General features: G+C 36.4%; 1 protein-coding gene across 1 annotated transcript in view; it reads right to left on the minus strand.

The window, feature by feature from the left end:
• The window catches only part of CWH43 (cell wall biogenesis 43 C-terminal homolog), a 676,650-nt gene that overhangs the window by 230,556 nt on the left and 419,261 nt on the right, over positions 1–26,833 (minus strand). The window contains exons 11-13 of the mRNA XM_044056345.1: positions 15,172–15,277; positions 8,236–8,371; positions 1,706–1,855 (exon numbers count right to left, since the gene is read on the minus strand). Coding sequence (XP_043912280.1) covers positions 1,706–1,855; positions 8,236–8,371; positions 15,172–15,277 — 392 coding nt within the window. The remainder of the gene's footprint in view (positions 1–1,705; positions 1,856–8,235; positions 8,372–15,171; positions 15,278–26,833) is intronic.

Below are 26,833 nucleotides of genomic sequence, written 5' to 3' on the forward strand. Positions count from 1 at the left end.
CACGTCTCTTACACTCCGTGCAAGCCTTCGTGAATCCTGCCCAAAGACAAAAGTATGCTACCTAGGAAGAAGCATAAGATATATTCACTGACAAAATACTGTATTCATCTAAATGAAGTCCAAAAGGAATTTCGTTTGGAAACCAATTACTCTGAAGATGACTATGCAGCTGAATTTATTTCAGAGTCCACTGAAATAATGTGAACAACTGATACAGATCCCATTACAGGGAGCACACAAGATACAACCCATGAATTTTCATTACCAACTATGGAACATAATTCAAGTCAAAATAAACAAAAATGAAAAAATCCAGCAAAACTAGAAGAGGAAAAACAACAGGTGTAAAGGGCAAAGCCTATTCATGCAGAATGAAAGGATACTGCCTGTCAACACTACAGCTAAATTTCTGTGTGCAAAAATCACTGACCTAAATTCAGAAACAGGTCTGGACTGACAGATGGCTATTCAGAAAAAAGCAAAGTGGATAAACCTGGCATCCACTTTTTCTGGGACAGGGGTATTGGTAGCAGGTGCACTGTGGACTTATGACAGATGCCAAGTAATCCCCACAAGTAGAGGGGCATATAGTGTCATTTTGCATCCATTATGAATCCACAGTACACCTGTTACCATCATCCCAATCCTGCAAAGTAGATGCTGAATGTGTTCGCCTTCCTCTTCTGGTAGTAAGTACAGAGGATTAATGGTCTGAACTACTAATAGGTTTCTTCCTCTAATCAAAGACACAAGATTTTGTTTCTTCGACCTTCTTTTGTCTATTGTGGTTCTTTAAGCAAGTAATTTAACTAGATAGTGCTCCCATGTCACTCCCTGAAAAATGACACCTGTGTCCAGTGGGCTTACCCCGTTAATGAATGTATATGAAAAGAGAAGACAATGTGTCACTTACACTGAAAAAGGAGTCATAGAAACTAATGGGATTGTGAGTTACCAAGGCCACAGGAGGAACTGGTAAGATGAATTCATATATACAAAGACACCACAAAACGTGTAGTGAATTCAAACTAACATAGATGGAATATTAACTCTAATATTCATCTAAATGGTAACAATAAATGTGGACTTGAAGCTAAAGAGAGCATTCATCTTGACCCCAGGCTGATAAATAGGACATGTGTAATACCTAATTTCCATAGCTCTCAACCACTTAGCACAAACAAATATGGACAAAGCCAAAAATAATGGGGAGGGGGGCAAAGCCATAAAGATAAGGACACATTTTGAATATTGCTCTTACAAACTTAGAAAGTTGATAGAATAAAAAGGTATTGTGCTACAATGCATTTTCTGAAGGATATGAATCTTAAAACTTAAATGCCTGTCATTATCCAATCATTTCAGTCCTCACTGATTTGCTGCAAAAATCCAGAAAATCACAAAAAATATGAGACAAAAATCTGGACATTCTGCAAAAATGTGGACAACTGAGAGATATGATAATGTCACTTAATACAAGTTAGAAACGGGCGATTTTCACACAGAGAATAGTGTTGATCTGGAATAAACTCAATACAAATACGACAAAATATGCTGAAAGTGATTTAAATGCATAAATAATGAAAGATAAATGTCTATGTGACACCCAGCAGCAAGATTTTACTATAATACAAACTGAGCATGGTTATCAAAATTAAGTTTTTAAATGAAATAAAGGGTTGTAAGAGACAACACTGTGACTTACTCTTCATTTCCAAAATGAGTAACAACAAAATCAAGAAGAATCCCTGAAATGTTAACAGTCATGGATATGGCTGGTGCAATTTCTCCATCAGGTGAAGGAAGCAGGTGGTGCTGGGATTTCACAACTGGATATCTTGACAAAACCAGAATCCTATATTATGAAATAAATTGTTCCTTAAATAATCCAGAACTAGAGACTAAAACTAATAGAGCTACAGTATTCAGTCAGCAATCATCATTCATCAGTAAATAAATTAAACTATCGTATTTATTAAATGATAATATTTAAATGGGTTGGAAACCCCTTTACAGGGGGCCCAGGGAGAAAAGCTCCAAAACAAGTAATAGTCAGTATGCAGTATATAGTTGAGAAAATATGCATACAAATAGACAGTATATATCTGAATGCATATACATATAAGATATACAGACATGAGGGCGCATTGTCAATGATTGTTCATAAGGAAAGGAACACAGCAGAATATTGTAACATTATACTAACGGTTATAGGAGACATACTTGCATGTAACATGATCTACACTTAATGCAAACTGCATTTTTTTGAACCATGAGATTTGTAAAAGAGAATGTACTGAGCTGAGGTTAAGGAAGATTAGGTAAAAGGCATAGTACAATGAAAGAAACTCAGAGGTGATTAACTTAGGGTATTATATTATTTTCTGATATTCTCTGTTTTTTACATTCCTCATAGTTTTAAATGCACTTGGCAGACAGCCAGTATGCATCTACCTGGGCTGTAAATTTTATCTTAAGATCGGGCAGTCTGTGCTTTGGTTTACCACTAGTTGTGGGTATGCAGACTGGCCAACAGGTATAATCTGGCTGCAGTTCATTGCACTAACCTACTAAAATATACAGTCAGACAGAACCTTAGAAAGGGTAGATGGGACCCTAACCTTAGATACCAGTGCACACTAGGCAGTGACGTGTGCATTTAAAGATATTGTAGAAGAATATGTTATTTTCCCTTAAAGAGCTGCAAACACCTGTGCAACAAATCACATACCCAAAAATCAAAAATATAGTTTATTGGCTGCTTGGGCAGTTTTTTAATTCCTTTCAACTTTCTGGTTTAAAAGCCCATGTTTGCATGGGTTTGTCCTTGTTTAAGCTCCGCAGATCCAAATTTGGCATCCTGCAGACTACAAGAGCAACTGGAAGGAGAGAGACTTTAAGTGCATCCATTTTGATTTTTTTTTCTGAATTTACTGCTTTCTGCACTTGTTTTAAGTCGTTTGTTAATTTAACTGCATTTATTTAAAATGTATTTGCTTTAATATTGCTACACACTCTAGTGTGTTAGCTTGCACTGCATTTAAAGTGTTTTTATTACTGTTTAGCTGTTTTTTCTAAAAAAAAAAAAAAAAAAAAAAAAAGTTCTAAGCTTGTTTCCCACCTTCCCTGTAACTAGTCTAGTCCAGTTACAGATATGCCATATCCAGGACTGCTTTGTAAGTTTCTGAGTCCCCCAGACCTTTTTGTGTTGGAGGGAAGCCTTCTAGCTTATCAGTGGGAGTGGTAAGCACTAAGTAGCCTATCTAACACAAGAGGAGTGGTTTCTGGCCAGGAAATTGAAGTTATTGGTTGTTTGGGCAGTTTTCAATCCCTTTCAACTTTCTGGTTTAAAAGCCCATGTTTGCGCAGGTTTGCACACCACCCAGCGCCACTAAGCTGAGGTAAACTATTACCGGTGCCAGAAAGTCTGCTCTTCGATTTTTCCTTAGAGTTTGTTAGTTCTCTTCTCTCTTGCACTTTAATTAGCTTATTCACCTAGCACTTCATCAGGATTCATACAATTATTGTAGCACACATAAGTGCTATCAGCACTAGACGTCCTATAAGGAAACGGCTCAGTACTTAATAATGATGACCATCCCTCCTGACAGGTCAAATGGACAGCTCCCTGTGCTTTCTCATATTAACCTGGTGAACTTGCCATTCTGAAGCAGTGCAGCAACTGGCTCATGTACACAGACAACCCTCTCCTCTTACCTCCCTATGCTCAGACTTGTGAGAGATGCACTTATATCTCCAAACTGTAAGCCATGCACTCTCCAGCCAGGACCGGAATTGCTGGTCAAGAGATGAAGGTCAACAACTGCACTACATCACCTGGAACAAGTAGCCCTCCAGAACACCCACCATCACAGCTCTCACATAAAAACACAAACCACACACCCACCTTCATGGAGGCTCTCAATAGAAATGTATCCAAATAACAGAGACCTCCAAGGCAGAAATGCACTTGACTACAACAACACAGCACAAACCACAAGACACATAGCTCACCTATACACAGCGTGCCGCTCAACCTAAGCCCCTAAGGCAAAACACCTTGCCCAATACACTAATCATAGGTGACTCAATAGTGAGGCACACAGATGTCCCACTCACTAGGGTGAATAAGGAGATGGTAACAGTCAGCTGTCTATCAGGTGCCAGAATCCGACACATAACACACACACTCAGGTCACTCTACAAGTATAAGTATGACTCGGCCAGTGTCTATGTGGGTGTGAATGACCTGAGATGCACCTCCCTGGACTTCATGAAGAGAGACATGGTGGAGCTTCGACCATAACCCTGAGCAGCAGCCTACCATCGCCCAAAATGATACCACAGTACAATCAGGAAATAATTGACTTCAACAATTGGCTAAGTTTCGGGTGTCATTCTAAGGTGATCCAGTATCTGTCTGCTTGGGATGACATGATTGACAGACCTTGATGCTTTGCCAGAGATGGCCTGCATCTGTCACCCCTGAGCTTCTGGGTACTGGCTAAGGCTCTTGCCACCCCTATAGTGCCTTTTTTTATACAGTGTTCCAAAGATCAAATTACCACCATAACAGCTATGAATAAATGCAATCTGAGGGTCATGCTGCTCAATGCTAAAAGTCTAAATCTCAAGATGCACTCACTCAAAGCACTCCTCAAAATGGAGAACATCGACATTTATGCTGTAATGGAGACCTGGTTTAAAGCAGCAGAAAGTAACCCTGCACTACCAGGCTATAACTCATTCCACACCTTTTGGCCCCAGGACATGGGCCAAAGCTCCAAAGGTGGTGGTGTTTCCATATTCATAAAGGATATGCACACCTCCAGACTAGTAGCCCAGCACAACTCATTTGAGATACTTCAGTTACAACTAAAACTGGGTAAGATAGTGATTCAGGTCATAGCCTGCTATAGGTCCCCAACCATGTCCCAAGACTCTCACTCCACATTCCTAAGCACCCTAGAATCTATTAGGGTCCAATCCAACACTCTCATACTAGGTGACTTCGACTACCCCTCCATCAACTAGAAAAACTACTCATGTACCAATACACTGTCCAAATGCTTCCTGGAATTCATCAATTCCAGTGCCAGGACCAGCTCATTCTTACCCCCACTAGAGGAAACAACATCCTTGACCTGGTTATTACTAACATGGGCAACCATTGCTCTGCATCGACTGGGCAACCATTGCTCTACATCAACAGTCAATTCCTCCTTGGTTAGATCCAACCGTAAACTAATCACCATGGAAATCTACATCTCACCCACACCACACTACCCACCATAAACAAACTTCTCCAAAGCTGACTTTGGGTTCCTAAAAACAGAGGTGGCTAACTTTATGGCACCAATGCCAATGGAAAATCGATGCATAACTGCTGAATCATACACCAGTGCACTGTACGAACATGTACATAAATGCATGGAACTAGCCATACCCACAGAGCTAAGACACTCTCCTCCATAAAAAGAAAGCCAATCTGGTGGTCCCCTGCCATTAATAAACTTTACAACAGAAGGAAGAAACTGTTGCAGAGAAAGATGAAGTCCCAAGACTGGGAAAAACTCCCTTATTTGCCAAAACAAAAAGTTGAGATTCCACATCAAAACCTCTAAAATCAGCTATAAAAACAGAATTGCAGTCTTCTATAGTTATATCAAGAATCTTCACAGCAATACCCAGGTTTGTTCTGAGTGCACAATGGTACCTCCTATACTGAGCCAACAGAGATTGCCAACATACTGGCTGACAAGATTCAGTGCCAACTTTACCCCTCTCTCCCCCCAAAGGACTAATCATGATACTGGAAGAATGCCAGGCACCCAGCATTACTGCAGCACAGGTCAAAGCTACATTGCCCAAGGCCAAGAATACAGCTTCCATGGGACCTGACAATATCCCTGGCGGTGTTCTTCATGAACTACAAAGTGAACTGGCATCACATCTGTGTGCTCTGTTCACTCACAGCCTCACCTCAGGCTTTGTCCCTACTGAATGACGCACTGTTACAGTCTTCCCTGTCCATAAAGGGGGAGTGACTACAGACCCTAGGAATTATCACCCCATTAGCCTGATGAGCCTGATATGTAAGGTTATGGAGCGCATCATCAGGGACCTAATTAACAGGGATATAGGGAATCTTCAAACTCTAGATCCCACGCAGTCTGGTTTTATGAAAGGTAGATCATGCCTGCTCAACCTGGTTGACTTCTTTGAGTCAGTCACCAGAGCTGTGGATGAGGGTAAGGCAGTTCATACAGCCTACCTCGATCTGGCCAAGGCCTTAGATATCATTCCTCACTCAAGAATTATTGATAAACTCACCAAACTTGGCATCAACCTCTGTTTCACTAGCTGGGTTGCAAATAGGCTCACAGATCGAAGCCACTGTGTGAAAGCAGCAGACTCCAAGTCAGACCGCTGAACAGTCACAAGTGGAGTCCCACAGGGATCGGTCCTGGGTCCTCTCCTGTTTGGCACCTACATCTCAGAAATCCAGGCCAACACAGAGGGACCAAGTTCACAAATGACTGCAAGCTGGGAGCCATTATTAACTCCCCAAGTGATGCAGACATCCTACAGTAAGGCCTCACTGAGACCAATGATTGGTGTCGAAACCATGACCTTAAGCTTAATGCCAAAAAATGTGTCATCATCCCCTTTGGGAAAAACTCAGTTCCCACTAATTACATCGATGGAAGCCTACTGAACACTAAAGGCATTATAAGAGATCTGGGGACACAGGTTGACAGCAACCTTTCCTTCGATCACCGCATTGCCACTGTGGTTAGAAAGTCCTTCTATGTTGCACATCTCATTACTAAGGGTTTTGCATCCAGGAAGAAAGAGGTCATCATTTCTCTCTACTCATCCTTCATTAGACCAATCATTGAGTGTAATGCTCCATTTGGCATGTACCTCACTAGACATTTGCAACAGATAGAGAGGCCACAAAAGTACCTCACAAAGAGGACCCTAGGCCTTAAACACGTCCCACATGGACAGACTCAAAAATCTCCAGCTATTCTCTGTCTCATATTGTCTACTAACAGGTGATGCCTCCTTGACTTACAAAGCCATGTCTGACCCAGCTCTGTTAGAAATGCTACATCTAAAGAAATCCCAATCCCTGCGCACCATATGCTCCAGATGCCTCAACCTCATTACCACAATCAACAGAACATGCTGGAGGGACAGGTTCATAATGCAAAGACTGCCCATGCTCTGGAATAGACTTCCCATACATGTCAAGCAGAGCACCTCACTGGCTCTCTTCAAGAGAAATCTTGATGAGTGGATGGGAAATAGAAAGTTCACCCCAGGGATCACTCCAGTGGCTCTACTTGATAGAGGCACTGGGAACTAACGTCGGGTGGCAAGATGCCATGGTACTTCTATGGGCTAGTCTTGTAAAGGTTCCGAGGCCATTAGCCTAGTACACACCTATGAACCTATAAACCTATGAAAAAGAAGCACAGAGGACAAGACACAAATGTCAATATATCATCTTGAATTGGGACATATTGGGAGGCTTAGCCCACACTCTTCAGTTGACTTTAAATTATATTCTTTGAGATTATTGCATTTTATATAACATTATGTAATTTAAGTTATGCAGGAATCTCATAGTGAAAGAGATGATTTCACTGCCCTTTTATTGGGTTTTGCTTTTACCCTTTCAATGAACCAAAAGTCATAAACTATAGTTTGAGAGTTTGTACAACCACTAACTTATTATTTCATTTGTTACTACTAAGCAGAAATTATTGTATTCAATGAGTAATCAGGGAGTCATGATCTGTTCTAGTGATTTGGTCAGAGTATTAATTAATGCAACACCGAGAGAATCAAACTTGGGTCTTTATGATGCATTTCAGTCACAGCACATTAACATAAGCTACTGTCAAACTGCCATTATTTACTGAAATAATAAGACCATGCTCTTTTGATAAGTTCAAGCTTCCTCAAGCTTATATTATGAAATTATACAGTAAAAGTATTGTTCTTGCTGCATCATGCTCCTATTTCTGAAACAATATTGAAGAAATCATAGTAACAATCAAACAACAGCTGTGTATTATATTTATTCTGCAGCTGTAAAGAATGCAGGTAAAATACATTTCAACTGTCCTTCTAGAATCAGTACTGCATTATTTTGTACCAGTGGATCGAGACTTATGTTAATGAAATAGGGAGCCCTGCCTTATATGTCCTAAGTTAGCTTACCCCCATGTGTGGTCCTTTGTGCTTGGTCCAAAATCTGTGTAGAAACCAAGTTTTTCTCCCAGGAACATGGTTGGATCACTGTTTCCCACAAATGGCTTAGATGTGTCACTCTCCAGAATGGTAATAAAATCAGCACCTAATTAGAAAGATACGTAATAATTACAAACAAGGGTAGGCAATAAAACACAACACATTATCACGGGGTAATAAGATAAAACATGTAATACATTTTATACTTTCCTGAAATGTATATAGCTTATAGTTTACCATGCACAATAGAAGTAGAATATAAAAGTAGTATATAGAATAGTTATTTGTTTAAAATTAAACCAAGACTACTAAATAGATCAGTGATACTCACTCACTGCTAATCCTTTAGAGTTTGACTTGACTTGTTAGAGATGATGTTTTCTTGCTTAGGTTGGTGATATAGTTAAGCCAAGGTTTAGATAGTGGTGAAATATACAACTCCAGGCACTGCTGGCATTGAAAGATACTTTTTACAAAAATAAAGCACTACTGTTCGATTATTACTCTGAAGCACATCTACATGCATGTGAATGAGCAGCAAAGAGAACTACTGCTTACCCTGCTGTAAGTATCATGTATGTGTATTATATGGACCAGTATATATCAAACAGCTAGCCACCCAGCCTTGTGAACATTGGCTCTGGGTGATGGTCACTACTGATTTGACACCCCAACCCCAAGTACAAAATGGGAAATGGGGGCAGTTAATGCTGATGTTAATGCTGATGAGTGGTATACCACCTAATTAATTAATGGTGCTGAGTGTACCAACTGATTTATCAACACTACTGTTTTGTCTGATTATCATTTAACATACAGCATGAATGGTTTTAAAATAAAAATTAAACAGTGGTCCTCACACAGGCAGATAGCCAGTTACAGATTCTGTAGGCCAGTTGCAAACCAGAACAGTGGGCAGTTATTAAATAAATTTCAGCCTTGATGCATTGTTGTTGGCATACAATACAGTTATATTTTAGTAGTTCAACAGTTGATGCCAGCCTGAGCCAAGTAATAGAAGTAAAACATTGGATATTTAAGGTTTGTTCATGTTTGTCTGCTATCATTGAAAATAGTTCACATCTAAAAATAGTTCAGTTTAGTAAATGCATTTTGCTGATTTGAATTTAATGTCACTTTATAAAATAATTGTCATTAATAGACTGTCTCTATGCCACTCTTTCTTAAACATTATTAACTCCTTTTCCTGCATAAAGCTGAGTAACTGCAAATTAGTAAAATTAATTTGTTGACTTATATTGCTGAGGATGAATAACTGAATGACATGATGTTGAATGTTCCACTGGTCCCCAAAAACTTGCAGCATATCAAACGTCACTCAAAAAAACAAACAAAAATAGAATACCTCAGTTCAGTTGCTTTATTCATTATATGCATAGAAAATAAATCACCAGCATTAAGTCTACACCTTAGGGTGGCCACGGTGATGCAGCAGTTAGTGTTGCCACCTCACAGCAAGAGGTTCTTTGGTTCGAACCTTGGCTGGGGTGCCTTCTATGTGGAGTCTGCATGTCCTCCCTGTGGTTGTGTGGGTTTCCTCCGGGTGCTCCGGTTTCCTCCCAAAGATATGCTGTAGGTGGATTGGACACTCTAAATTGGCCCTAGGTATGAGTGTGTGTGTGCCTTCTGTGGAAGGTTGGGTGCTGGGCTGGCAACTCGACACTGTAAAACTCCACTGCCAATCATGAGCGAACAAGTGATCTGCTGTGGCAACCCCTAACTGGGAAAAGCTGGAAGAAGAATTAAGTCTACACCTTAGATTGAGAAAAATATTACAGACTAGATGCTTAGTTTCCACATTTAAGACACTTTTTCCGACATACACTCTATGAAAATCAGATAGCATGCTCATAAATATTTAAACCACAGACAGCAGAGCTCATATGAATAAGAGAAGTAGTGATTGTAACAGAAGTAGCTAAAAAGGAAGAAAATCTAATAGCAGTAATAATAGTAGCAGCAATTGTAGTAATAGTAGTAATAGTAGTAATAGTAGTAATAGTAATAGTAGTGAATGAAAAAACAGCTTGTATTGCAAGTGGGTGCCAGGCAAGACAAAACTGATTTAATGACGTGATATATTTTTTCTCTCTAATTTCAAACTGGCAACACATTTGTAAAGTGGTATGTGGGCTCCCTGTGGCAGGTTAGAGGTTGGTGTAATGTGTTTACCTTACAGACACAAGGTATAGGGTTGAATTTTTATTTTCTTTATTTCACATTTGTTAACCGGGTTGGTCCAACTGGGCACAGGCCCATTTTCAGCGAAGACCCAAGGAGAAAAGTTCCAAGGAAAAAAAAAAGCATAACGAACAATTTTATTTACGTAGGTTTAACAAAGGCATAAAGATAACATCGCAGCATATGAACATAATAAGTTAGCACAATATTTGTAAAAGTATATAAAAATATAAAGAGTAACATGAAAATAAACAAATAATTATGCTGTTATGCTACATTCGATACAGAAAGTATAGTTAATTAATATCATCTAACTAGAGTGCAGCCAAAGAATTTTCTACTCAAAAGTGAGAGAGATAATTCTTGTCCTCTTCTTCATGGGGGTGAGGGTTGGTATAATGGTTAAGGTGTTTACCTCACAGATACAAGTTATAAGGTTTGAATTTCATCCTTGAGGGAAATTAGCTAAGCTCAAAATGGCCCATAAGGGCAGCTAGCCTAGTATGTACATATGAACCCTGGAATATGTGTGCGATGTAACCTTTCTCTTGGAATGTGAGAAGAGTGAAAGAGAGAACTGTTTGCAACTTGTAACTGAAGTGCAGAAGGTAACTTCTTGCTATCTCTTGCATTCCCATATTAGGAAAGCTAAGTATCATAAATGTAATTAAACTTTATTTAAAAGCAACATGTGGCCATAATGGTGAGGAAACAGTCATTAATATGCAAGCAATTAAGAGAGCTTGTTTACTCTTAGATGGCCCATTGTTCCTCTGGATAGGAAAAATTCTAATAAAATGTAATGTAATGAAAGTATACTTAATTTTGTATGGGAAAGGAAATGTTGCAAAATGTGATGCTGTGTTCTGATGAATAGGAGGTATAAGCAAAAAAAAAAAGACATATGTATATATATATATATATATATATATATATATATATGTATATATATATATATATATATATATATATATATATATATATATATATATATATACAGGGAGCTGACTGTCTTAGCCTTTATGTAGGACACATTTATGAAGGTGTGCTTTAGAATTCTATCTTGTACTAGCTTACAATAGTAAAGGGCAGTATTTTTTTTAGTAAGACACAGGTAATTTAATTACTTAACTGCAGATCATTTTTTCTGTACATATCCTGTGCACATAACTGTTATTTTCAAATTCTCTGGACACTGTTTTGGACACATTGTATTTAATGTACAGTAGCACTGTCTTTATTTTTAGGTAAAGTTTTATTTATTCACTTTTGAGCTTTGTAGTTGGCAATTATTATTAAATATGTACGATTATTATTGATTATCTGAGAAGAGGGTTATCATTCTTTAGCACCATAGGTTGGCAAAGTTGTGGTTCTGCCTCTAATTAGCTTGATCGCTTTGGCGTCAGAACAGTGAAAATCATCCTCCTTTAATTCATATTTGGCTAAATCAAGAGTGTCAGGTAACTGATATGCATTTCTCTGGCCATATCCAGAGTACTGGCAGTATACTTTGTTAGCAAGAAAGCTATAGAGATTTGGAGAATTCTGCTAACCATCATTGGGAATTGTGTAGGGATGTGTGCATGCATGTGTGTGTTTGTATATGCTTGTGTGAGTGTTTGTGTGTGTGTGTGTGTGTGTGTGTGTGTGTGTGTGTGTGTGTGTGTGTGTGTGTGTGTCTGAGAGTAAAAGTAATTTGCTTGAAAAGTGGTTATCATGGGTAAGGGACACTGGAAGACATTGTGTTCAACAGATACAGTGGTCAGAATGGGGCCAATGGCACTAGGACAAAGACCTGCTCTGAAAGTATTCAGTGTGCGGTCCTAGTGTGGGTGTGGATGGTGGCAGTCCATTTCCCAGACAGCAGTGCATATTCTCTTTATGGTCTTGGGGTCTTTAGTTACTGAATAAGATTTCTTTACTCTAACCTGTTGAAAACTAGTGGGTTGAGTCTATAGATCTTCCCTGTAATGGAGAGCAGACCTGCTTTGGAATGTGAAGCAGATCCCAGGATTGTATCCACTGTCCATCACATAACCAGGTGATACTGGCTGGCAGCACTGGATTCAAAACTGCATCAGTGCGAGGCTATCCCATAACATGCTGGTGACAGTGATACTATTTTGAGATATTATAGCAGTAGCCTGAAAAAAAGCAGTAATACTAATAAAAGTAACAATAGCCAACATAATAGAATGTGTTTCCGTATTTTCTGTATTTCTTAGAAGAATGGTTGTAAATTTTGTTTTGAACTTCATTAGTTTATTGTGGACTTCTTCCCATGCCTCTGCTGCAAATTGGTGAATAACCCAGTCAAACTATCCCAGTAAACAAATGTTAATAGATAAATTAATAAATAAATAATATTTCACATAAGTACTTAGCATAAATGCTGCTACTTTGTTTAGGAACATACAAGTGTGCATGGGTTCAGCTGTTTTATATTAGAATTTTTGGGATCTATATCACAATGTCAAACTTACAAAAGCTTGATCATTGCAATATGAAACCCTACAGTCCGAAACCCAACAAAACCGAAAGCAGAGAACAGCGATATTTTTTTTCCCAGGGAAACAAATCGCTGTTCCATGACAAAAAAAGAACTTTAACCTTAAACTAAAGTGGGGGGCTGTGCCCTTCACACACCCCCTACTTAAATATACCAACTCCGAGATCGCACCACAGTGGAGGAAATAGCAAAGCTCAGAAAACGGCCCACCGATTTTTTCCCTGGGAAAAAAGTCAATGTGCCATGGCTTCACTGTTTTCCATTTTTGGACTTTCGGGTTTGATATTACAACGTTCAAACTTGTTTTAGTTTGATGTAATATAGACACAAATTTTGTATACTTTTGACATGCTGCAAGTGATTTTTAATAATTTTCTATAGTGTTTATATGATATCTGTGTGTTTGTTCCTGTGCGTGTGTGTAAAAGGAAAGTTTTTTTTTCAGTATCTAACTGGTTGATTTCATTTATCTGATTAGTGGCTCAGAGAAAATTGCAGCTGCAGCATTTTTTCTATTGTGGCCACAGATGCAGTCATTTGCTTTTTGTATTGTTATGCTTTATTTTGAGTTGGAGTCAAACTACTTCCCAAGAGTAACACATAATTTACAGTGGGAATTTACCTGTGAATGATTAGCTGTTGATTATGTTTTTAAATATAAATTATCTTTCATTTTACACACACACACACACACACACACACACACACACACACACACACACACACACACACACACACACACAAAACACACACAAAATAAAAGGAACTTCCTCCATTGGAAAATAACTATTTTTAAAGAAATCTTGGCTGCAGGATGTCTGATTCCCCTGAAACAGTAGTAATAACAAGCATTTTGTTATGAAATCACTGCAATATTTACATGGTCCTTCTCACACTGATGCACTGCTATGTGTCATTCGCAAATGAGTTGTAAGTCAGCTATCCTTCAGTCAGCTATGCAATAATTACACCCGCCAATATATTACAAAGAGTTTTATCTGTTGTGGGACTTTTCTCCCCTTGTATACAAGTACTTAATAACTGCTGTAAAATGTTTTTTTATGTGTGTTTATGGAGCCTTTTTCCCCAGCTCATTGTAAAATATTTAATCTACTACAGGGATTTTCTCCCCTTGTATATAAATACTCATCAACTCATTGTGAAATATTTAATCTATTGTGAGACTTTTCTCCCCTTGTATATAATTCTTCATCAACTATTCTTTATGTTTTTGAATCTGTTGTGGATCTTTTTGCCCTAGGCCTCTGCTGAAAATGGGCCATTGGCTCAGTCGGACTTTTCCAGTTACTAAAGGACTAATAAAATAAAAACAAAACTAAAATAACCCTTAAACATGCTTGGCTTGTTTGGTCCATTATAGTAAGAAATGTAAAACACTCATCCTAAAAGTATTCAGTGTCACCAATAGAAAGTAGCATGGTTTACAAGCTTAAGCCTAAAGCTAATCTTTACACATTCCACTAGAAAGATATGCATTCTGCAGATTATAAGCTTTTTAGTTTTTGTTCCTCTGAGATACAGAGGTTGTGATTTTGTTTACTATCATAACCTGCTTATTATGTGCTCAATACACAGAAGTCAAGAAACTCGCCTCTGCAGTAAAATGATTGGAAGATGAAGTGAAACTCTTGGCATCTAAGTCAAGAACACAACAGGTACTTATGATAAGAAATCCCAACATAATTCTTTGTTCTACATGAAGATTTAGCTGCTCTGATGTACTACTACTTACAGAGAAAAGGTGAGTGACCACAAAGTATTTCAAGACTTTGAAAACTATGAAGGACTTAGTGATATCAGTAGGTGACTAGAAGCTTGAAAAGGTAGTACTAGCTTCTGGCCAGTGTCTCAGTGACAGTTCTGTGTTTTACACCTTCAAAGATGTGAAATACTCTGTCACACTTTTGGATGCTGTCTATTCTCTGACAGGAGACTAGAGCTTATCAACTGTTAGACATGCTAAACAAACATTTGTTAAGCACCTTTCTGACATAAAAGTGTTTAACAAGCCTATCTTATTCCTGTCTTCAGTGTAATCATTGGGTTACATGTATTATAAAGATATCTAATCAAATATGACTGACATAACTGCAACATCCTGATAAACTCAACAGACAATATACATTATCCCTTAAGCTTATTCTAAGAATTAAACTAAATAATTCCTGTACCTGTTTGCTTCAGAAGGTCAGATGTTGTTTCCAGGTTTGACCACCCATTATTGTCAAGTCCAAACCTGAAAGACCAGATCAAGGCAGTAAAGTCTTTTTTCATGGGCTACACAGAAATAAAATTTGATGTAACATGGTTAGGGTTAAAATAAGAATCAGCCAATAAATGTGCACCAACATTATTATATTCTTCATAGCAGCAGAAAATAGACAAATATACTATGACTATCAGTTTTTTTAACATGCTGGGGCACTAATTTAGACAGACATTTATCAAAATGGAACAATACCAGTAGTTCAAAGTACCCTTAAGGTGCTGGCAGTTTTCACTGTTTAAACACAACTGTCACGGGACATTTTTTATGTGAAAAGCAGCACAAAGATATTTTACACAATGGCTGGATATTTGCTAAACAGAGTTCTGCAAAAAGAAAGTAAATCAGCATCCATCCATCCATCCAGCTAGCCATCCATCAATCCAACCATCCATCCCTAAACTTCTTTTCCCATTTTGGACATGGTGTTGCGGTGTCACATCAACAGTGGCTATCATCTAGAGACAACGTTCACAGCATCAGATGGCTAGCCCTACTGTGGCTGTTCTTCAATACCACACACATACATATGCACATGTGTGCATGTGCACACACAAACACACACACCCACACAGAACCAAACACACACGCACTCACACCTATGGCCAATTTAGAGTAGCCACTCAACCTAGAGCATGTCTTTGGAATTTAGGAGGAAATTGTAGCACCTGGTGAAAACCCACAAAAACACAAGGTGGGCATGAAGACTCTGCAAAGAAAGCACCCCAGATGAGAATCGAGCTGAACAGCCTCTTGGTGTAAGCTGACAACACTACTCATTGCACCAGTGTAATTCACAGTAACTATTTAAATGCGGTAAACAGCAAATATTCTGTAAAAAAACACAACGTAGAGCCAAAAGTAAGTAATCCACATCATAGCAGTAATCCTACATGGGTGAGAAGTATAAGACAAGAACAAAAGCTGAGAGCCAAGCTTCCTGTGATATACGCTGCTACCTGACATATAACCTATCCACTAGAAAGTTAATATCTTTTACTATCTTAATATCATAGTACAACCTCTTAAAACAACATGTCTAAGACACACATTTATATAGTTATAGTATTCCTCCTGCTCTCCCTACTTTCCATTTTCTTTACTTTCCCCAACAACCCTATAATACCTTACAAACCAACCTCCAATCCAGTTTCTTAAATCTCTGCAAATAAACAGCCACAAACAAGCTACTTATTAACCACAAAATATGAAGACTTCTATTCCTTGCAAAAAAAAAATATCAGCATTAAAGCCATTTATTCTTAAAAAACTCCAGTAACAGTAACACTCCTGATGTTACAGAGTAGTGGTATCTTGGACTTATAGACCCGTGCCTTACGTTTTGCATACACACCAGAAAAATTACCACAAAAATACAAATAAAATGTAAACTTTGTTATCATATCTCTTATCATCTTTTACCTATTCCTAGATGTGCCATTTCCAGAAATATGCTCCTGCCTAAACTTGAAAATGGCCTACTCCTGCTATGCCAAGACAGAGAAGCTTTAGTTTATTGAAACTATGACATGCAGATTTGTTATCTTATCATATTCTAGAAAGCATCACTGTGATATACTAAAGGCTACCAACTGGTTCTTCATATCACTCTGAGCTACACCCCTGAGCAGTACATTACTCTTTAGAATTCTAAAACAAGGATACTAGCCCACATTGAAAATAATATTGTTAATAAGGGTTTCTATGACCTGATTGAATGTTCAGGTAAGTGAACACCTAAACTTCAATCTAGTAATAGCAAAAGCAAAAAAAACGGGAACGGCTGATTTAACACAGGGAAAGAATTCCCTTGGCCATTATGTAAATTTTGCCCCTTTCCCCACTGTAGACTGATCTTCGAGTTGGCATATTTAGTTGGGGGGGGTGAAGCCCCCACTTCATTTTGGTTTAATTTTTTTTTTTTTTTTTTTGCAGCCGAGGGAATTAATTCCCTACGTTACGTCAGCCATTTGCTGTTTTAATTTTTTGATATTACCAGTTCGACGTTTAGGTATTTGCTAACCAAAATGTTTGATCGGGTAATATAGGCGCGTTAATAATAAAACCAACCTACTCACTAAAAGGTGTTGATGAAGAAATTACCTTGTTAGTCAGACCCCCTTTCAGAACCACCATTGGTGAAACAGCTACCAAATGACAAAATAAATCAACAGACTTTTTCAGCTTACAAAAATAAATGAAAGTCTCACCTTCAGGAGGAAACCATCTGTACCTGTTTCATGACACTGGATAACAAGCTAATCTCATACCCCAGTAGCCTCATTTCTAATATTAACTGCCATCAGATGACTACTGAAATGCTCAAACTTCTACATAATGAAAAAATGTAAATAATGTAGTTACTATTGCATAACTGTTGCTTCTTTACACTTGTTGTAGTCTCTGCTATAGTCATTTTCTTTGATTATAGTATGTTCTCTGCTCTCTGTGGTGCATCTGCTGCTCTCTGAGCCCAAGTCATCGCTGAAAAGGGTCAGTAAGCATGTTCACCTACCTGGTTAACAACTAATTAATGAAGTAATTAAATTAATGAACTAATTAAATAAATAAATAATCCATATCCCACATTCTTCATCTCAGCAAACAATTTTCATCAACATTTGTCACACTTTATTCATTCATGTGTGATGGCCATACTAACATGAGTCCGTTACATTTCCTTAAAAAAAATCCCTGTCTCCCCTTCTGTCACACTCTCTAGAATTTGCTATTCTTGCCATCACATTTCTCCTCCTTCTGAGTGCAAATATTGAACAAAGTCCTAGCTTAACTTACTCATAATGTCCTAATAATTGCCCCAACAAAAACATACCTATTGCCTATCTAATCATTGCCAGCATAACTAATAATTGATCCAGCCCCAAACTCTGGTTAAGCAAATATTAACCCAAAATAATAGCCTCTCCTTAATCCTGGTAAAAAGACAACTCTAAGAATTCAGTCACTATTTCTAATTGATACTATACTTGTTACAATCAATCCCTCTATCCATCCATCCATCCATCCATCCATCCATCCATCCATAGCGTCTTTTTTCCCATTTTTGCACACATTGGTTATTCAAGAAGAAATAAATCTTTAAAAGCAATATACTTAGCTGTAAAAACTCACAGCTGAATTTTATTAAAAAAGCATAAACTTTATAAAACCAAGCAAAATAAATGACAGAAATAATGAGAATAATTATTCCTACTTATTTCACGACCATCATTTTTAAGTGCATATTGTTTCAAAACACATTGCTTAGACAAGATATATATTTTATTTTTAACCAAGGGGCATTTCACTTTAAGACAGGTTTATACCATTAATGTCAATACCACTGATCAAATTTTCTTGTTACTCAAACCTGCAGCACATCTTGTGTAGGCTTTGTCCCATTCTAATAAAAAGCAGTTGAAAGGCAGAAACCAATACAGTGCTATTGTTCTACTGTAACTTTACTGTAGCACTAAATTTGTGGTAACCTGTGCCATGATTAAGCACTTTAAATATGACAAAATTACTTAAATTGAGCAAGAAATGCAAAAAGCTGCTTGTCTTGTTCAATGGAAAAGGTTTTCTCACATTTATAGATATACATATATATATATATATATATATATATATATATACATACATACACACACATATATAATATAAAAGGAGATACTGCCAGCACAACTATCTGGAATTTTGCAAATAATTATATGTCATTGGTGAATATTGAAATGATTTGTGTAAGATGCTTGTGTTACAACTGTATTAGAACTATATGTTATGTGTATATCAAACTTGTTTGTACAGACGTGTGTTGAAAAGGGGTTGCAAAATGCTTGTGTTTAAAATGGATCCACAGTGTGCCCTACTGGAAAAGAACAGAAATGTACATGCACTATTGTAACTGTGTAAATGCATATATTTTAACAGTGGAAACTGGCATACAGGAGGTTAACCTCAGTCTTGTAAATTTCAGAGAAACAGCTGAAATTGCATTACTTTATGGCAACAAGGAGACACAATATCTGCACTGAGAAGCTTTCTGTATTGTCTTATAATTATTTTATGACTTCCAGCATTTGCCATAGATCTGAAGGCCATGTATTTTCACAGGGAGACGCTAAATTCTACCAGCTGCCAACAATGGTTGTTTTGGGGCCTGTGAACTAGGAGTCAGGTGACAAGCAATGATGTCATTCTGCAAGTTATCCCAGCAGTAATATCTGAGATATTAATTTAAGAAATCTCTTAGAACAGCATTTTGTATTCTGTCTTTGACTTGACATCAGCAAGAAGATCCGTTTACTACATCTGCCTTGCTCTACAGTAAGTAAGTTCTTAGGTTATAGTAATTCTCTTAGATATAGTCAGGAATATAGCAAAGCTTAGTATAGATATTTTTCTTTCTTTATTTATGACTGTCCTGCAATGTTGTTTTAAATATTTCTTGTAATTTTGAACTCTGATGTCACTGTAAATATATACTTAGTATTGTCTTGTTCATTTATTATTTATTATGAAATATATTTAAACCTTTCACTGTGGCTGATCTGTGTAGAGGTATTTAAGTTCTGAGAGTACTTGCACATTTATTTGGAGACACTGTGGGCCACTCCTAATAGCCTTGCTCTTGGTCAAACTACCATTTGTATTGATAGTAACATTACACAGTAAGATTGGACACCCTTTGTTAAAGGCCTTAAAGTAGCTAATAATAGGTTCTGGTAGCAGTGAAAACTACCTTATAGTCTGGGCAGAAGGGGGAATACCTAGTAAACCTGTGCCAGGCTTTCCCAGGGATGTGTTTGTGTGAAAACAAATCTCCAAGAGTGTGTCTGTGTGTCAGCTACTTGGGCAGAGACATGAAGCACTGGTTGGACACAGAGTGCTAGAGGACTTGGCTTGGAACCCTGGCTAAGGGCTCAACTTTATAGCTGTGCCAGTGGGAAGTCTTATTGGGGATTTGGAGAAAGAGGCAGAAACCAGCCCCAGATTGACTGTGGTCTCTGTGTGCTCTTAAGCAGAGAGCTTCATCTGGAAATAGTGTGTGTGTACTTGTAATCCTCCCAATGTATGTCCCCCACTGGTACCAGTGGTGAGGACTGCGGCTTCTTGATTACCATTCCAGTGGTGGGGCGTCACATATATCTATACACACATGCACACACACACACACACCCACCCACACACCCACACACACACACACACACACACACACACACACACACACACACACACACACTCACACACAGACACACACACACACACACACACACACACACACACACACACACACACACGCGCGCGCGTGCGTGCGTGTGTGTGTGGGGGTGTTTATACTCTCATCTCTAGGTAGTCGCTGTCCATCCTGCTGGCAGTCAACAGTGTGGCACCTAATTAAGAGACTGATGGCAGAAATTAATGAATTAATACCGACAGTAGAATTCTGGCTGTGGCCAGGGCTTCTATCTGTTCTGAAAAATGTAATCCAATAATATTCCCTGGCTTTAGTCATTATTATAATGCACGGAGTACTGAGCTGCTATCCTGTCTTACAGTCTTCTGTTTGTTTTCCTCTTTATTTTCCCTGTGTAGTATGCACTGTATGCTAAAAAAGTAGCCATATAAACCAAGTTCTTAGTCTCATTGTTAGCAAACACTTTGAATCTCATGTGTTTCCCCCATGTGGATTGCTAATTATCAAGCGTTCCCCATTTCCTGTTAACACAAAAATTTGTTTCTAGGCCTATTCTTATAGCATAAGTACTACTTTAAGGTCAGTACTCTCCTGTAAGATTAAACTAGCTTTCCACCTGTACTTTCTCCTCAGTGCCTCAAAGATACTCAAAATAGGCCAGTTAGTTTCTATAATACATTTAATTTGTACATGTCAACTATCTGAAGTCAAACTATACACCTTATTATCTCAAAGCATACTAGGAGCAGCAAGAATATCAGTATTATTGTTGCAAAATCATGAACAAGTCTTGTCACTACATTTATTCATTCATAACTTCATTGAATGTTCACTCGGTATATACTTACTGTAGCTTCTTGATATGAAATCATTACCAAGTCCATTAAGGTCTTCATAGACCTGCTCATTACTTGATGTAAGCCTACATACCTTTCACATATGGCTGTAAGGTACATTCACAATGACATGCTTAAGATGCATAATACTACTGCTATATAAAAATTACAAGTATTTTGCTTCTAATACTCACCAGCACCAACACACTTATGAGCATTAACAGAATCTAAGAAAATGACAGCCTCATAAGAATGTTGTACTTTAAAAGACAAAAATTCAGTAACAGAGGATAAATGCTGAGCAAATACATCAAAGTCTTCCAGGGAACCACCCCAAATCATAGATACATTGTCCAAAAGGCATTTACATAACAGTATGCAATTACAGACTTCATCATATGGACAATAATTTTCCTTTATGCAACATTTGCATAACTATTAGCCATGGAGACGCTTATAGTTATATCACATATTTGATAATACACAGTTTACTCAAACATAAAACTGTCATTCTCTAGTACTGTCTCTAGAAGTAAATATGCAGAATTAATCAAAGTTTTGGACATCTCATTAATTTGGGTCAGAACTTCACAAATTGTTTCCACTCCATAGGTATTCTTTACTTTATTTATTTACCCTTGTTTACTGGGTTAGTACCACAAGGCTAATGGCCACTTTTCATGGGAATCCTGAGATGGTATTTATTCTACTAGAGGAAATTTGGCCATTACATTGGGGAACTTCCCCTACTCGCGATCAGCACTGGTAGTGTTAGTGTATGCAAGTTAGTACCACAAGGCTAATGGACACTTTTCATGGGAATCCTGAGATGGTATTTATTCTACTAGAGGAAATTTGGCCATTACATTGGGGAACTTCCCCTACTCGCGATCAGCACTGGTAGTGTTAGTGTATACAAGTATGTGCATGAATCACATTCCTAGTGTAGAGGATGGTCCATGAGTTGGAAAGCCAACCAAAAGGAGTAGAGGTGAATGCCATCTTGGAAAAAGTAAATAGTATAGAAGTAGAAGACTCAGAAGAACTTTTTCAGAAAAAAGACAGTCATAGAAGATGGTGAAGTTACAAACATCATATTGTGAGGGTTTCAGGATGATTTACTGCAATAAATGATAAATCAAAGTGAACTAGGGAATGACATATTGTAGAGGGACATTGTGGAGAAAGTAAATGAAGTGGACATTGAAGCGATGTCGGAAGGAGGCAGCGGAAAAGGTAAGAAAATGTATGCAGAGACAGTAGCTGCACAAGAAGAAATGAAAGAAAAAAGAAAAGAGCACAGTGTAAAAAGAAAATTCATGGTAAGAATAAAAAGCAAAAGAGATCAGGAGTTGACCAGATACGAGATATGCGACAATGTAATCTCACCTTTGGGTGTAAAAACACAAGAGGTAAGAGAATTAATTTTGAATAACAAAGGGTATTTTATGACATTTTTTTGAGACTGTACAAGACATGGGGAGATTTTTATGTGAATATGAAAAAAGACAATAATAATCTTTAGAATGAATATATAATAAAAACATCTTTTTGAGAAACTAAAAAGACATTTCATACACAGTTTCGAACTGAAGTGGAAAGAGAGAGACTTTAAAAGAACATATGAAAAATATATGTAAAGAAGTAATAGGCATTCCAAAAGTTTATGGTAATAGTGGTTTATGGACTGGGGCATGGGATTGCAATGTCATTCTGAAAATATAAATGGAAAAAAATTGTACATATTCTCAGTATTATAAATGTTGATGGTAACAGGGGTGTTGTAAAATATTGAGGACAACCATAGACATGTTATTTTTGAGGGAAAGTAGGACATATAGTCAATAATAGTGACAAAAAGAAGTGTTACATATGTGGTGAAACAGGACATGAATCAAAAGCTATGAACTGGAACATTATAAATGTAAAAAAAGTATATTTATGGATGAATTGTAAAGAAAAAGAAAATGAGTTAAGTATTATGAAAGAGCAAAGAGAAAGAACAAAAAAGGACTGAAGAGATAGAAATAAATAAAACTTTAGAAAAAGGGAGATACTGAGAAAATAATGAAGGAGATGAATTAGAGATAGACTCAGAAGTTAGTGATAAAGAAGATACAAGTTGGAAAATTGTAAGATGAAAAAAGAATTACATTGGTCAAAGAGTAAAAGATAAAAAAAAGAAAATGTAAACCCATTAACATAAAGGAAAAGAAGGGAATGGGTAAAAAATAATTTCTTATAAGAAATTAATATAAGGTCGTATCTCCTAAACTAAGAAACAGGGAACTGAATAATTTATGGATTCTTTCAGTAAACATTAATACTATGAAAAATATCACAAGAAGGTTAGAAATTTTAGAATGCATAGAATTGTATAATTGTGTGTAGACCTGTATTTTAGAATGATATAATAAATGTGACATGAATATTATTATTCTGGAGGATATAAGAATTTTGATATATGAATAAATATTACAGACAAATAAAATATGGGATGGGGAAATAATAGGGAACATAGGGAATGAACAGGGTTCAGAAACAGTGGGTTTAATAATGATTATTATGAAAAAATAAAAAGAAATTTATTAAAAAAAATATACAATTACAGAATTATTGCATAAACACAGACATTTTACAAGGAAGGAAAGAAGAGGTTTCACCTAATCTAAGCAAGACAGTGAAAGAGGATAATAGTGTAATGGAAGCAATGAAAGATACAGAAGGTAATATAAGGAAAAGCCGGCAACAAATTATGGAAATCATTGTAAGGTATGTGAAAGAAATGATTAGAAAAAAGAGACATAGTATAAAGACATGGGAAGTAATAAAAATCAGAATAAATCAATAAAGAATTTAAAAAAGAGATCATACTATATGAATTAGAAAAAGTGTTTAAACAGATAAATGTAGAATCAGCATCTGGTCCCGATAGTAGTGTGTTTGAAATATATAAAAATCTAGAAAGATGGTAAAAAATATTTAATATTTATATTTAATGAATGGCTAAATGAAAGATTAAAGTATAAGGAATTCTGCAGTAGGTATTAAAATTTATAATGAAAAAAGGAGCAAAAGAAGATATAAAAAATGTCGACCAATTGTTCTAAATAATGCAGATTATAAGATATTTATGAAATATAACAAAAAAATTTGACAGTAAGAGGTACTATATAATGGAGGAAAGTGTATACGGTTTAAAAGGAAAAGGATGACAAGAATTATTAATGACAGTGAGAGAAATTATTGATGATATAAGTAGAAAGAAAGAAGACATAAAATTTATGGTAGGTGATATTAATAAAGCATTTGACTCAATACAGCTTCATATACTGTGGAAAATAATGGATATATATAATTTTAATGATAAAATCAAGCAAGGTGGTAGAACAGTCTTTAAGAATAACAAAGCAAGACTTCTAGTCAATGGTTGGCTACGTAAAGAAATATATATGAATAATGGTGTAAAACAAGTGTGTCCTATGAGTAGCATTGTATTTTTTTTAGTCTTGACTAGAATAGTTAGAGAGGGTAATCAGAAAATGAAGAATGCAAATTAAAAAAAATCAAACAGAAGTAGAAATTCCAATTATGATGTCATATGCAGATGATATTATTTAAAAAACTAACACAGAGAATGGATGAGAGAAGTTATCTATTAAGTTGAAAATTTAAAGGACAGATGTATGACTTAATAGTAAAATATAAGGGAATGTGTGACATTATAAAAATAGCAGGTATACAATGTTCTGTGAAAGAAATATCTATTCTAGGGATATATTTTGATAAAGCGTGCAATAAGAAGGGATGAGATATAATAAGCAATGAAATAAAAGATATTGCTATGTTTTGAAAAATGTATAGATTAGCATATAATAAAGTGGATTTTATTAATTCAGTATTAATGGGTAAGATAGCAAATTTATACAGTGGTGTCATGATTCCTAGAATGTATGAAAAACTTTTATTAGAAATATTCTTCTCCTTTATATGGGGATTGAGATTAAACCTGTTAAAGGGGTGTACTATAAATGAATAAAGAAGGAGGATTAGGTATGAGAAATCCAGTAGTTTATGCTACATCAATACATTTGCATAAAGTATTGAAATGGTTAAATGAAAAAATGAAAAGTTACTGACAAATATATTTAAGTACAAGTATAAAGAATTCAGGGAAACAACAAACAATAAAATAATAAAAAATGTTTTAATGAAGCACTAGAGAATTATCAACAAAAGATAACAATTTGGAAAATAAGGACTGATGAAGTGGAAGAAGACAGGAAAACATGGTATAAAATATTACGAGGAAATATTACTGTATTAATCCATGGGAAAATGTTCCAGAAGTAAATATTAAAGCAATTTGAAGAAAGGAAGAAATTGTGCAGACATAATGTTGAATGTCAAGTATGCTTTACAAAAAGAAAAGTAAAAGAATATGTTTGTATTATGAGGAAGAAGAAACATCAGAACATGTTTTCTTAAAATGTGAGACAGTTAAACACTGGAATAAATTATGTATAGATTTTTTTCATAAATTTAAAGAATAATGAGGGTATAAATATGGATATGACTGAATATGAATATGAAACTATAAACAAAATATCAAAAGAAGACAGATAAAAAAGTGTTTTATATATATTTTGATATTATAGAATGAAATAATTGATGGATTCATGTTTAATAAACTGGATAGTGTCACTAACATTAAAGAAGATTAAATTATGGAAAAAGGAGTGGGGTAGATAGAAAAATATATGAATAGCAAATTTGATGTATAAAATATGAAAATGAAAATGACTTAAAATTATTGTATAAATAATATGTAAGTGTGTGTGTGTGTGTGTGTGTGTGTGTGTGTGTGTGTGTAAATATATAAATATATATATATATATATACACACACATATATATACGTGTGTGTATATAAGAGCATAGGAAGTTATTTATTTATTTATTTTATTTTATTTTACATTTGTTAACCGGGAAATTCCGACTGGACCAGGTCCATTTTCAGCGGAGGCCCGGGGAGAAAAGCTCCAACATCAAGTAATACAAATACAGTACATCCAGCATAATATACAAAACAGGTTATATTACTATGCTCAGCATACATGATGTAACAAGAAATTAATAAAAACACTCCAGGTAAAAGAAGATATAGAACATGAGTAAAAAGACAATGTCAGTCATACATTGGTAAGAAAAAAATATATCAAGTAAGATTCTACAGTTAAAAGTACCCTTTCAGATGACCAAGCCTACAGGGGATCAGAGCTCCAGCATGTGATCAGAGAGGAATTTGGGGAGTTAATAGTAGTATGTGTAGGGTGATGTGATACAATTGCATAACCAGGTACTAAGAAGGTGCGATTTGAGGGAGTTTTTGAATATGGATGTGGAGGGGGCAGTGGACACGGATAGGGGAAGAGAGTTCCAATTTCTGGCAACGGTGTGGGAATAGAGCGCTTTCCCTGCATTATTGTTAGCCTTGGTGATGGAGAGGAGAGATTTTTCACTGGATCTTAGGTA

This window comes from Protopterus annectens, chromosome 14.part0, assembly GCF_019279795.1.
Source record: "Protopterus annectens isolate FY-2018-M chromosome 14.part0, PAN1.0, whole genome shotgun sequence".
Classification (NCBI taxonomy): domain Eukaryota; kingdom Metazoa; phylum Chordata; order Ceratodontiformes; family Protopteridae; genus Protopterus; species Protopterus annectens.